The sequence below is a fragment of the Durio zibethinus genome, unplaced genomic scaffold (assembly GCF_047325235.1).
Source record: "Durio zibethinus cultivar Kanyao isolate XHJ-2024 unplaced genomic scaffold, ASM4732523v1 HiC_scaffold_111, whole genome shotgun sequence".
In the NCBI taxonomy this organism is placed as follows: domain Eukaryota; kingdom Viridiplantae; phylum Streptophyta; class Magnoliopsida; order Malvales; family Malvaceae; genus Durio; species Durio zibethinus.
This window is the reverse complement of record NW_028322734.1, coordinates 4,885-20,000: the sequence shown is the minus strand read 5'-3', so window position 1 is coordinate 20,000 and position 15,116 is coordinate 4,885. Positions and strand designations below refer to the sequence as shown.

Below are 15,116 nucleotides of genomic sequence, written 5' to 3'. Positions count from 1 at the left end.
TAGTTAAAATTTTTAATTATTAACTATTTTTAAATTCATAAATTAAAATATAAAAATATAATAATATAAAATAATATAATATAAAATAATATAAAAATATAAATGAAAATTTTCATAAAATTTTAAATTATATTTAAAAATGAAAATTTTAAAATAAAGTAGTAAATTACTAAAAAAATGAATACATAAAATAAATACAACAATAGATAAAAAGAGATGCGACTTCCCCCTACATATTTTATACTTTCTCCTACAAAAAAACTTGTAATGCCTACTCCATTTGTAATTCCATCGATTACTCGCCTATCAAAAAAATGAGTTAGTTCGGACAATCCTCTTATACCTTTTGTTAAGGATATTGAATAAAACGTATCTATGTAACCACGATTATATGACCAATCGTATATCAAATAATATATTATTTTATCCAAGAAAATTCTTTTAGGACCCCTTTTTGCAAACGAATTTAGTAAGTTCAAATTTTGTAAAGATGAATAAAAAGGCTTATATAAAAGGAATGCTGTAAATATTCCAAAACAAGCTATACTCACTGAAAAAGTTGCATTTGTTAAAAATTGATACCAATCCTCAAAATCATTTGAATTTTGATGTAAAAGATTTATAGATGGAGTTAATAATTTGGATAATATATCCAAATGTATTCCTTCTTGATTAAAAGGAATTGCTATGGCTCCAACAAAAAAAGTAAATAGAACCAGTATAAGCATAGGAAATAACATAGTATTATCCGATTCATGAGGATAAGAAAAAGCCTTCTTGTAGCCAAAATTCGTAATAGTAATAAGAGCCCCTTTTTTTACATTACCACCAATTCTATATGGCTTCTCATTATTATTCATTGTTAATAAATTATTCATTGTTAATAAAGGGGATAAAGGAAAATTTCTGTTAATCATTGTTTGCTCTTCTTTTTTACCCCATAGTTTTATTGAATAGAAGGAGCTACCTTTTTTGCCACTATAATTTTGAAAATTAATGTTTAAATGTCCTTCAAAAGTAAGTAAATAGATCCGAAACATATAAAATGCTGTTAATCCGGCCGTGGACCAAGCTATTATTGCAAAAATCGGTGAATACAACCAACTGTCACTAAGAATTTCATCTTTGGACCAAAAACAAGCAAGGGGTGGAATACCACAAAGAGAAAGTGTACCCACTAAAAAAGCAATTTGTGTAATTGGCACATGCTTTCTTAAACCGCCCATAAAAACCATATTCTGGCTTTTATCTGGAGAATATCCAACAATAGCTTCCATGGAATGAATAATGGATCCGGATCCTAAAAACAACAATGCCTTCGAATAAGCATGAGTAATCAAATGAAATAAAGCGGCTCGATAAGACCCCATACCTAGAGCTACCATCATATAACCCAGTTGGGACATTGTAGAATAGGCTAAACCCCTCTTAATATCTTTTTGAGCAAGAGCTAAAGTAGCCCCTAATAATACTGTTATTATACCTATCAAAGATATTAGATTCATTATGTAAGGTATAACTATGAAAAGAGGAAGAAGGCGGGCTACAAGAAAAATTCCCGCTGCTACCATAGTGGCAGCATGTATAAGAGCCGAAATAGGAGTAGGCCCCTCCATGGCATCAGGTAACCATACATGAAGGGGAAACTGCGCAGATTTAGCAACTGCGCCGGCAAATAATAAAGAGGCACATAAAGTAACAAATAAAAAATGAACCTCATTATTATAAATCACGTTATTAAATATTTCGAACAAATCTTGAAATTCGAAACTTCCCGTTATCCAATAAAAACCTAAGATTCCTAATAATAAACCAAAATCGCCTATCCGATTAGTTACAAACGCTTTTTGACAAGCGTTTGCCGCAACAGGTCGTGTGAACCAAAACCCTATTAATAGATAAGAACACATTCCAACCAATTCCCAAAAAATATAAATTTGTATCAAATTAGAACTAGTAACTAATCCCAACATTGAAGTATTGAATAAACTCATATAAGCAAAAAATCTCAAATATCCTTGATCATGAGACATATAATTGTCACTATAAATAAGAACAAAAATTCCAACAGTAGTGATTAATATTGACATAATAGAGGTAAGTGAATCAATAAAGTAGCCAAACTCGAAAGAAAAATCATTATTGATGGTCCAAGACCATCCATATTGATAGATAGAACTTCTATTTATTTGCTGAATAGACAGATCGACCGAAAAAATCATAACTATACTTAACAATAAAATATTGGGAAAAGCCCACATACGACGAAGATTTTTTGTTGCCGTCGGAAAAAGTAGGAGTCCCATTCCTATTAAAATAGGAATTGGAAGTGGCACAAAAGGTATGATCCATGAATATTGATATGTATGCTCCATAAAAACTTTTTTCTTATTCTTTCTTAATTAATCGTTTCTGATTCACCGGCTCTTATCTCTTTTGATGGAAAGGGAGCAATAATACAATCAAGATATTACAAAGTTAACTGGAATTTTCTATTATTAATCTTTTAATCTTTCTCAAATATTTCAAAAATATTCAAATTTCGAAGTTAGAAGTAATCAAATGATATCACCGAGTTACTAATGGAAAAAAAAAATATTCTTTTTTTTTTTCAAAATTATGTATCCTTTAACAGATTAATTACGAGTCTCATTCGAATTTGATTGAAAATGAAAATTGGGCATACTCTCTCTTCGAGCTTGACCAATTACCAATTAATAGAAAAAAATTCAAGTTTGTTTTTTATTAGGTAAATAAAATGGTTTTTTTACATTTTTTTGTTTTGATGTATTTTTCGTGTATAAATGGAGATGTATAAATTATAAATGTAGGACGACAAAAAAAATAGGCAGAGATAGAGAAGGAAAGACTCTTTTTTACGTTTTTTTGATTTCATCAATTCAATTTATATATCATAATAGATCCTAATCTATCCTATAGATTTGAATGGAGATATAAAAAAGAAAGGTACCAATAAATTAAATACAAATTCTTCTTTTTTTCTGGATAGTGTATGGAATATAAATAAAAAAAGGTTATATCATATTTTTTTTTTTTTTTTTTTCTAGAATAGAAGCATTTTATGTTATTTTCCCATCTCTATTTAGTTCTTATGAAATTTATATAGTAGTATATAGATAATTATAATCTAGAAAATCTATTAATCTAGAAAATCTATAGGAATAGATAAATAATGACATAAAGACACCGATCATTTTGTTTTAAAAATAGATGTCTTTGACATCCAACTATAGCACTAAATAACCTTTTTTTTGAATGGCAGTTCCAAAAAAACGTACTTCTACATCAAAAAAGCGTATTCGAAAAAATGTTTGGAAAAAGAAAGGATATTGGGCGGCGTTGAAAGCTTTTTCATTATCGAGATCTATTTTTACGGGTAATTCAAAAAGTTTTTTTGTACGACAAATAATTTTTTTTTAATCTGAATTGGTTTAACTCGAATAAGATACAAAGGTTTTCTTTTTTGAATATCTTTTTTTTTTTCATTTCCGGGATGGGGATTCTCATTTTCCCCATCGCCCCATTTGGTATCTTAGTGTTATAATAATTTGTTATTTTTATAATATTCAATTTCAATTTATAATAATAAATAATTAAATAATTAAATAATAAAAATTTGTATATTTATACTATAGCTATATCGGAGCACATATATATAAGAGCTTTAACTGGGTTGTTGAAACTAATCCATTAAGTTTCAATTTTGTAACTTTATGAATCATTATTTCTCTGAATTACTATATATCCTTCCCTTGCTTTCAACCCAATTGAGAAAACTCCCTTTATAATTTAGTGGATATACAAATAATGTATCAATTTAAAATGATCTAAAAAAATTCTATGTTTGTATAAGAAGATGAATCAAGACATATTTTTAGAATTCGAAATTCGAAATACTTTTTTGAAGTATGGTACAATTATGACAGGAATCGAAACGCTTTTTATATAACGTAACGTGTACAACCCAATATCTAGTTGGTTTGATAAATCCTTAAAACGCAAAATCCTAACGATTAATACAAAGCTATGCAAATTACATAAATCTTTTGAAATCATTGGATGTGGTGCTGAAATTGTGATCTCTAAAAATAATATTTTTTCATTCATTTATTCATTCAATTGATAAGCATTTTTTTTTTTATAGATTCATAAAAATCATATAAAAGAATGAGAGATGAATCATTAAAAAATTAAAATGATAAAGAACATTTTTTTGTTGAATTCTATCTATGAATTGAAGTTACAACTAGTTAGTTTAGTTACAATAGAGGAGTTCTCTTTTAGGAAAACACAAACTATAAAATCTCTGTTGAAATAATTAAATATTAAATTAAATATTAAATAAAAAAAAGGATAATTAAATAAAACGATAAATAATAAAGATTCTTTTTGAACCTTCAAATTGCTATTTAAACGAGTTTTTATTCATCAATTTAAATTAAATGCTTCTTTTACATTTTACATTGAATTGACCCCTTCACCTTCAATCTCGACGATTGAATAAAAAATGGCTTATTATGATTTCGAGCAAGCCGCTATGGTGAAATCGGTAGACACGCTGCTCTTAGGAAGCAGTGCTAGAGCATCTCGGTTCGAGTCCGAGTAGCGGCATAGTATCTTCTAAAAGAGATAGAATAAGTCCTATAATGAATTTAATTCCTGATTTCCATTCCATAAAATCTAGAAACCCTCGCTTTTTTCAGAATTCTTATGATTTTTTCAACTTTAGAGCATATATTAACTCATATATCCTTTTCGGTCGTTTCAATTGTAATTACAATTCATTTTTTAACCTTATTCTTATTAGTCGATGAAGTCGTAGGACTATATGATTCATCAGAAAAGGGCATGATAGTTACCTTTTTCTGTATAACAGGATTATTAGTCACTCGTTGGATTTATTCAGGACATTTCCCATTAAGTGATTTATATGAATCATTAATCTTTCTTTCATGGGGTTTCTCCCTTATTCATATGGTTTACTATTTTAAAAAGCGTAAAAATGATTTAAGCGCAATAACCGCACCAAGTGTTATTTTTACCCAAGGCTTTGCCACTTCGGGTCTTTTAACCAAAATGCATCAATCCGCAATATTAGCGCCTGCTCTCCAATCCCAGTGGTTAATGATGCACGTAAGTATGATGGTATTAGGCTATGCAGCTCTTTTATGTGGATCATTATTATCAGTAGCTCTTCTAGTCATTACATTTCGAAAAGCCATAAAAATTATTGGTAAAAACAATAATTTATTAAATCAGTCATTTTCGTTTGGCGAAATCCAATACATGAATGAAAGAAGCAATGTTTTATTAAACACTTATTTTCTTTCTTCTAAAAATTTTTACAGGTATCAATTGACTCAACAATTGGATCGTTGGAGTTATCGTATTATTAGTCTCGGGTTTATCTTTTTAACCATAGGAATTCTTTCGGGAGCCGTATGGGCTAATGAGGCGTGGGGATCATATTGGAATTGGGACCCAAAGGAAACTTGGGCATTTATTACTTGGACCGTATTCGCGATTTATTTACATACCCGAACAAATAAAAATTTGGAAGGTGTAAATTCCGCACTTGTGGCTTCTATGGGATTTCTTATAATTTGGATATGCTATTTTGGGGTCAATCTATTAGGAATAGGTTTACATAGTTATGGTTCATTTACATTAACATCTAATTGAATTGAATAAAAAGGCTAAGCCTAACAAATACTAAGATAGGACAGCGTATATATAAGAAAACTTATTGTAAGCTGTCAAGAACCTTTTGAATCACTCCACTACTTGATTCAAAAGGTTCTAACAAAAGCCAAAGATGTCTGATTAAAATTCAATTTAATTCTTTTACCTTTTTTTACTTAACTTAAACTTAAGAGAAGAAAAAAGACTTCTTTCTTTTTTTTTTCACTGTACAACGAACAATTTTAAAAATCATAGGATTACTTTTTGATTTTTTGTTTTATTCATCAAAACTATCTATAAAAATAATTATATAGAATAGTTTCGACCTTCTCACCTGATAATGAGAGGACAAAATCCGGATAAATACCAATACCTATTACTGGTAGAAAGATAGAGATCGAAACAAATAACTCTCGTGGTCCAGAATCAAAAAAATAAGAACTTTGAGCATTAAATAGCTTGTATCCATAGAACATTTGACGTGACATAGATAATGAATAAATAGGAGTTAATATCATTCCAATTGACATTACGAAAGTAATTAGTATTTTTGGCATTAAAAAATATTTTTGGCTGGTAATTATTCCAAAAAAGACTATCAACTCTGCAACAAAACCACTCATGCCCGGTAATGCAAGAGAAGCCATCGATAAGATACTGAACATCGTAAATATTTTTGGAATCGGAATAGCCATTCCACCCATTTCGTCGAGATAAAAAAGACGCATTCTATCATAACTCGTTCCTGCCAAGAAAAAAAGTGCAGCACCGATAAATCCATGAGATATTATTTGTAAAATAGCTCCGTTGAGTCCCGTATCAGTTATAGAGCCAATTCCTATAATTATGAAACCCATATGAGATACGGAGGAATAGGCTATTCTTTTTTTTAAATTCCGTTGACCAAGAGATGTTGAAGCTGCATAAATTATTTGCATTGTACCCACTATTATCAACCAGGGAGAAAATATGGAATGAGCGTGGGGTAATAATTCCATATTGATGCGAACTAATCCATACGCTCCCATTTTTAATAAAATTCCGGCTAGAAGCATACAAGTACTGTAATGTGCCTCCCCATGGGTGTCTGGTAACCACGTATGTAAGGGTATAATCGGCGATTTGACAGCAAAAGCAATAAGAAATCCAATATAGAATATGATTTCCAGTGCGACAGGATACGATTGATTAGCTAATGTTTCAAAATTTAATGTTGGTTCATTAGAACCGTATAAACCGATACCCAAAACTCCTATTAATAAAAAAATGGAACCCCCCGCAGTGTACAAAATAAATTTTGTAGCCGAGTACAGACGTTTCTTTCCCCCCCACATGGATAGAAGTAGATAAACGGGAATTAATTCGAACTCCCACATGATGAAAAAAAGTAAAAGGTCTCGAGAAGAAAATGATCCTATTTGACCACTGTACATTGCTAGCATCAAGAAATGGAATAATCGCGAATCTCGAGTAACTGGCCAAGCCGCCAAAGTAGCTAAAGTAGTGATAAATCCTGTCAGTAAAATGGGCCCTATAGAAAGTCCATCTATTCCCAATCTCCAGTAAAAATCAAAAAAATTTATCCATTTATAATCTTCCTCCAGCTGGATTAATGGATCGTCCAATCGGAAATGATAACAAAATGCATAGGTTGTTAGAAGGAGTTCAAATATGCATATACACATAGTATACCACTTAATTAGCTTATTTCCTCTATGAGGAAGAAAGAAAATTAAAGAACCTGCAGATATTGGTAAAACTACAATTATTGTTAACCAAGGAAAATAATTCGTGGTAAAGACAAGATGCACTTGGACCAGAAAAACCCGTGCTCAAAAAAGATTTTTTTTGAGCACGGGTTTTTTCAGTAAAAAAAAAATAAAATGGATTCAAAATGTATTCAAGTGGGGTTTTCGGGAACGTATCAATAAGCTAGACCCATACTTCGAGTTGTTTCATGCCATAAATAAACTCGAACGCTCAAGAAATCTGTTGGACAAGCGGATTCACATCTCTTACAACCAACACAGTCTTCTGTTCTTGGAGCGGAAGCAATTTGCTTAGCTTTACATCCATCCCAAGGTATCATTTCTAACACATCGGTGGGGCAGGCTCGGACACATTGAGTACACCCTATACATGTATCATAAATTTTTACTGAATGTGACATGGGATCTATAATTTTTTGAACATCATAAAATTTCAATCTAGTAAACTTGTAAATGAATCATTATAGTTAAACACCAGATGAATCAACGATTTACCAGAAATTTTCTAATCAATTTCCTTCGGGATCAACTCATAAGAAAGGACCAAGATACTTTGATTTCTTACGTTTTCGAAAACATGATGTAGATTCCAACATATTGGACATGCTAATTCAAATTGGTGAATCTTATAATTTAATATTATTAATATTACTTATTCAACAAAGTTGATTGATTGATACGCGTTGATTTTCTGTTACGATAAATTGAGGAAACAATAGCTGATCCAATAGCTGCTTCAGCGGCTGCAATAGCTATAACAAAAATTGATAAAATATTTCCTTTTAATTGCCGACTATCAAAAAAATCAGAAAATGTTACAAAATTTATATTAACCGCATTCAGTATAAGTTCAAGACACATAAGGGCCCGAACCATATTTCGACTCGTGATCAATCCATAAATACCGATAGAAAATAAATAGGCACTCAAAACAAGTATATGTTCGAGCATCATTGACCAACTCCTTATCAATTTCGATTCATTTTAATATGAACAATAATTCAACGGATTTGATTGACTAGAATAGAATATAACAAAAAGAATATATTGGAAATATCTCGAATAAACGAATTTCTATTTTATATTTTATACACGAACAAGAATTCAAGGAAAATAGATGCGATAAGACAGAAAAAAGTTTAATTTGGATTGCTTGCTATTCCTAGTTAGAAAGATTTATTACTGACGAGCCACAGCAATTGCACCTATCAAAGCAACTAAAAGAATTAGTGAAATGAATTCAAATGGAAGAAAAAAATCTGTTGCTAAATGAATTCCAATTTGTTGACTATTACTTATCAAATCTTGTTCTATAATTTGGTTTGATCTTGTAGTCCAAATAATCCCGTACCATGATGTATCTAATATAGTAGTAATTAGCGAAACAAGAATACTTGTACAAATCAACGAAGTAAGGCCATTCCCAATGGTCCACAGATTAAAATTTTTATAATATTCTGAACCATTCATGAACATCACAGCAAATAGGATTAAAACATTTATGGCTCCCACATAAATAAGAAGCTGGGCAGCAGCTACAAAATGAGAATTTGAGAGAATATAGAATAAGGATATACAAACAAGAACCAATCCCAATGAAAAGGCAGAAAAAATTGGATTGGTAAGTAATACCACTCCCAGGCCCCCTAATATAAGACCCGATCCCAGAAAAACTAAAAGAAAATCGTGTATTGGTCCAGGCAAATCCATTATATGTAAAATAAGAGATAAATAAATCGAAATGCTTTTCATGATCTTATTGACCCGACCAGGAATTTTTTTTTTATGATACGTTCCTAATTGAATAAAATCCTAATCTATTAGGTGTGAATTGATCTAAGTACAATTATTGTTTCGTTTTTAATTCTTTTTTTTTGTTCGGTTCGAAAGGGTATTTTGTTTTTTGAAACTATATATTTCGAAATAATTACGAATATATTAATAGATTTTCAAGAAAAATGAATTCGAAATTCTTATCAACCAGTTAATTTGTAATTGAATTTTTATTTATTGACCAAACAAAGAGTAAAGGCCTCATTCTTTTAAGTCAAACCAAATATTCTTTTAACTTAAACCAAAACGGAACCTTAAAAGAATTGGAAATTTCTCTTTAATAGAATAGGAGGTTTACTTACTCAGTTTTTCTTTGAGGCGAATTCAAAATTGTTCGAATTGTATAATCGTCAATTACTGACATTGGTAAACGGCCCAAAGCAATTTGATTATAATTCAATTCGTGACGGTCGTAAGTAGAAAGTTCATATTCTTCAGTCATTGATAAACAATTTGTTGGACAATACTCAACGCAGTTACCACAAAATATACAAATTCCGAAATCAATACTGTAATTAAGCAATCGTTTTTTTCTAATATCCGTTTCAAATTTCCAATCAACAACAGGCAGATCTATAGGGCATACACGAACACATACTTCACAAGCAATGCATTTATCAAATTCAAAATGGATTCGCCCACGGAAACGCTCTGATGCGATTAATTTTTCATAAGGGTATTGAATAGTTACAGGTAAACGATTTGCGTGGGATAAGGTAATCATGAAACCTTGACCAATGTACCTTGCTGCTCGGACTGTTTGGTGGCCATAATTCATGAACCCAGTTACCATAGGGAACATATCGTGAATATCTATGAATAATTTTATGTTTGTTTCTTTCTCTTGTTTGAACCAAGTCATGAATCTCGTATTCTTTTTTTCTTTACAGTGAAAGAAGTTGGAAAGAAGTTGTTAATAATAGATTACCGAGAGAAATGGGTAAAAGAAATTTCCATCCAAGATTTAATAATTGGTCCATTCTTAACCTAGGTAAAGTCCATCTTGTTGCGATAGAAATAAACAAAAACAAATAAGTTTTAGCTAATGTAATAAAGATACCAATTGTCGTTCCAAAGATTCCATTCATTTTATTTATTTCAAATAGCTCAGGGACGAATACGTACGGAATGGAAATATTCCAACCCCCCAAGTAAAGAACTGTTACAAATAAGGAAGAAAGTAATAGATTTAGATAGGAAGCAACATAAAATAAACCAAATTTGATACCCGAATATTCGGTTTGATACCCTGCTACTAATTCTTCCTCGGCTTCTGGTAAATCAAAAGGTAATCTCTCACATTCTGCTAGAGAAGAAATTAGAAAAACGATAAACCCTATTGGCTGACGCCACAAATTCCATCCCCAAACCCCATATTTTGATTGCGCCTCAACTATATCAACTGTACTTGAGCTGTTAGATAATTATAGTCGATGATAACATCACTGTTCCCATCGCTAGTCCAAAACCGTACATGAGGTTTTCAACTCATACGGCTCCTCGTGGGTCACAAATAAATTTAAGGACCGAATCAGTATTATTTCTCTTCGTATGGTTGTAGAATAGATAGAGAAAAAATGGATTGGAAGGTCCAAAATTATACCAATGGAATTCTGTCTGCTATATTATGAAGAATAAAAAAAGTGCTTCTGAATTGATCTCGCCCGTTACTAATTTCAATTTTTATTTGTTGAGTAATAACTTAAGCCTTCAATAAAATACTTCTTGTAGAAATATCAATAGATATTTCAACCCATTGTTTTCGATTACGAAAAAAATTAAATATTACATTAGCTCATAAATCATGACACAGATTATATCTCTCTATATATATGAAAGAAAGAATAAAAAAAAAAAAAATATTTATTTTTTATTCTTTCTTTTTCGTTCCTATTCTTCTTTCTGATCTGAGAAAATTACGAATGGGGGCTTAAACTAAAAAATAGTAAAGGATTATTTCGTTCCTGATAGTCATTACTTTAATCGGTGGATAGGAGCATACTCTGGACCGGAATCGTGGGTAGTACTGCCTACTCATTTCTACTAATTTAAAGCCCCAATTAGTATTCTTTTTATGTTATCCAGAAATATCCTTTTTATATAATTTACATAATCTCCATTACTAATCCTTTGTGTATTTTGGTGTTCCTAACCATCCACTCATTTTTTTGTTCAATCCCCCGTTTGGTTTGGCAATACATGTATGGGAATCTATACAAAGGATAGCCAAAACTCTATACGGTTGATCTTTTGAGCCCGCTTCAAGCTAGATTGACTAATCAACCCGTCTTGGGGTAAAGACTTCTTCCACTTATGTTTTCTTCCACTTAACTCTTGTACATAGGAAATGAGATTAAATTTTTTTTTGTTTAATTTACTGCGAATTTATAAGCTGCTTTCTTTCACTCATATATAACTATCTAATTTAGTTTATCAACCTGAAGGATAATAAAATAACGAAGATATCTATTCAATCCATTCAGCTTATTTTATAGAACGAAAGGAATAGGGAAAAGAAAAGTTTATATTTCAACGAATCGCACGTAGAGATATTGATAAAACACATAGAGTTAATGGTATTTCATAACTAATCGATTGAGCAGCAGCTCGCAGACCACCTAAAAAGGAATATTTATTATTTGATCCGTATCCTGACATAAGAAGTCCAACAGGAGCAATACTTGAAATGGCAATCCATAAAAAAATACCGATATTGAGATCGGCTAAAATAAGGCGAGAGCTAAAAGGAATTACTGAAAAACTTAGTAAAATGGATATGACTGCTATAGACGGTCCAATACGGAATAAACGAGTATTTCCTCTAGATGGAAGAATATTCTCTTTGAAAAGCAGTTTTGTTCCATCTGCTAGAGCTTGAAGAATTCCCAAAGGGCCGGCGTATTCAGGCCCAATACGTTGTTGTATTCCTGCAGATATTTCTCTTTCTAACCATACAATTACTAGTACACCTATTGTGATTCCCAATACAAGAGTCAAAATAGGGACAAACATCCATATGATCCCATAGACCTCTTTTAAGGATTCCAATCTGTAAAAGGAATTGATATCTTCTACTTCTGTTGTATAAATTATCATTTCAACGATCAACTTCTCCCATAATGATATCTATGCTACCTAGTATCGTCATAATATCAGCCAATTTCATTCTTTTAACTAACTGAGGAAGAATTTGCAAATTGATAAAACCCGGCGGGCGAATTTTCCATCTCCAAGGAAAACCACTTTGATCTCCTATCAGAAAAATTCCTAATTCTCCCTTTGGGGCTTCCATTCTCGCATAAAGTTCTTGTCTCGGTAATTCAAATGTAGGAGAAGGTTTTTTACTAATGAATCGATATTCAAAATCATTCCATTCTGGATCCCTTTCTCGATCAAAACATCGGATTTCTAAATTCTCATAGGGACCCCCCGGAATTCCTTCCAGGGCCTGTTGAATTATTTTTATGGATTCCGTCATTTCACTGATTCGGACTAAATAACGAGCTAATGAATCTCCTTCTTTTTGCCACTGGATTTCCCAATCAAATTCGTCGTAACACTCATAATGATCAACTTTACGAAGATCCCATTTGATTCCAGAGGCTCGTAGCATTGGGCCGGATAGACCCCAATTTATTGCTTCTTCTCCACCAATAACCCCTACCCCTTCAACTCGTTCTAAAAAAATAGGATTTCGCGTAATAAGTTTTTGATATTCAACAATTCCTGTTAAAAAATAATCACAGAAATCCAAACATTTATCTATCCAGCCATAGGGTAGATCGGCCGCTACTCCTCCGATACGAAAATAATTATGCATCATTCTCATACCGGTGGCAGCTTCGAATAGATCATATACTAATTCTCTTTCTCTGAAAATATAGAAAAAGGGGGTCTGTGCACCAATATCGGCCATAAAAGGTCCAAGCCATAATAGATGAGAAGCTATACGACTCAACTCCAACATAATTACTCTGATATAGCTGGCTCTTTTAGGGACTTGAATATTGCCCAATTGTTCTGGTCCATTTACGGTTATTGCTTCCGTGAACATAGTGGCTAAATAATCCCAACGTGTTACATAAGGCAAATATTGTATAATTGTTCGGTTTTCCGCAATTTTTTCCATTCCTCTGTGTAAATAACCTAATATTGGTTCACAGTCAACAACATCTTCACCATCTAGAGTAACGATGAGACGAAGAACACCGTGCATTGATGGGTGGTGAGGTCCCATATTGACTATCATAAGGTCTTTTTCTGTAGCTGATAGATTCATAAGTTTTTCCTCGATTCATTCTTACATGAATTGTTGAAAACGAAAAGAAGTACATCAAAATGAAAAATATAATAAATCGACTAATTCAATCAAATTAACGATTTTTTGATTCCCGAATATCCAACTCACTAATTAATTCTTTATAACGTATGTTATTTTTCTTTGATAAATAAGACAGAAGCCGTTGACGTTTTCCTAGAATTTTACGTAGACCTCTCTGAGATAAATAGTCTTTTTTGTGCAATTCCAAATGTGAAGTAAGTCTTCGTATCTTATTGGTGAAACTGACTATTTGAAATTCAACGGACCCCTTGTTTTCTTCTTTTTTTTCTTGAAAAATAACTGAGATGAATGAATTTTTTACCATAAAACAAAAATTTCTCTCCCCCTTTTTTTGAATGTGAATTTTACTGATCAGTAATAATAATAATACCATTCATTTTAATATGCACAATGATTTTAAGTTCGTTATGAACTTTATAATTTTTTCAAATAAAATTAATCAATCCGGTTTTCAATCATAATATATGGAAAAATGTACCATTGACGAATTTTCAAACGCGGATACATATGTATCCTTACCATACTGAAACGACTGCCATTATTACTATTAAACCAATAGCGATTCATACAAGCTAAATCTTCTAATCGATAATTGGGCCAAAGAAAGAACTTTAATTTAATTAGTTTCTTTTTATCACTATCAAGATGTTTGTTTTTATTCAAAACTTGACCACAGTTTTTTACATTATTTAAAAATACTGGATTTCTATGCATACCATTTTTATCCCTTGAATTGAAAGAAATTCGAATTCGCAATTCTCTCCGGTGGTTAGGGGATAAAATATTTTCAGGAATAAACAAATCATAATGATTTTTGTCTTTATTTTCAGTCATTTTTTGATGTCTTGCAATGGATTCATCAAAATTATTTTTTTCAATATAGTTTTTTTTTTTGCGTCTTTTTTTTTTTTTGCGTCTTTGATTAATTTCATGTTTATTTTTATGAACCAATGAAATACTTATAGTTTGATATAGAATAAATTGTCCATCAATTTCTACATACCGGCGAATTGGTTCGATAATCAATACTCCTTTTTTGAGTAGGTATTGATAAGTTAAAAGTAACTTATCCGCCGAATCCATCAAAATATCCAGATTCGTTCCTCCTCTTCTAACAGAGTATAGAAAAGTTTCATTCATATTTATCAGGCCAAGAATGAAAGAATATGCTTTGATATTTTTGATTATTTTTTCATCGAAAGAATCAGCATCCCATCCGAATTGAAAATACAAATACTTTTGTAGGAATAAACGAGCTTCTCTCTTGCTCTCGTCTTCCTTTCTATGTTTTTTTGATTTACCAGAATCTTCTTCAACATCTTTTTCTTGATTGTCTGATTTACCTTTTTCTTGATCTGATTTACCTTTTTCTTGATTGGATGATTTACCTTTTTCTTGATTGGATGATTTACCTTTTTCTTGATTGTATGATTTACCTTTTTCTTGATTGGATGATTTACCATAATCTT

The 15,116-nt window shown here is 31.2% G+C and overlaps 1 protein-coding gene across 1 annotated transcript; it reads right to left on the bottom strand.

Moving 5' to 3' along the window:
• Window positions 1-9,351: 9,351 nt before the first annotated feature.
• Window positions 9,352-14,018, bottom strand: LOC149509784 (NAD(P)H-quinone oxidoreductase subunit H, chloroplastic). The gene is made up of 2 exons (XM_089757662.1): window positions 11,849-14,018; window positions 9,352-10,728 (listed from the first exon to the last, which is right to left on the bottom strand). Exon 1 carries the CDS (start codon window positions 13,582-13,584, stop codon window positions 12,403-12,405), a length of 1,182 nt encoding a protein of 393 aa, XP_089613788.1. The 5' UTR covers window positions 13,585-14,018; the 3' UTR covers window positions 9,352-10,728; window positions 11,849-12,402.
• Window positions 14,019-15,116: the final 1,098 nt, after the last annotated feature.

Coding starts and splice junctions, on each gene's coding strand:
- LOC149509784 (XM_089757662.1), bottom strand. CDS start 13,584: ATGAATCTATCAGCTACAGAAAAAGACCTTATGATAGTCAATATGGGA.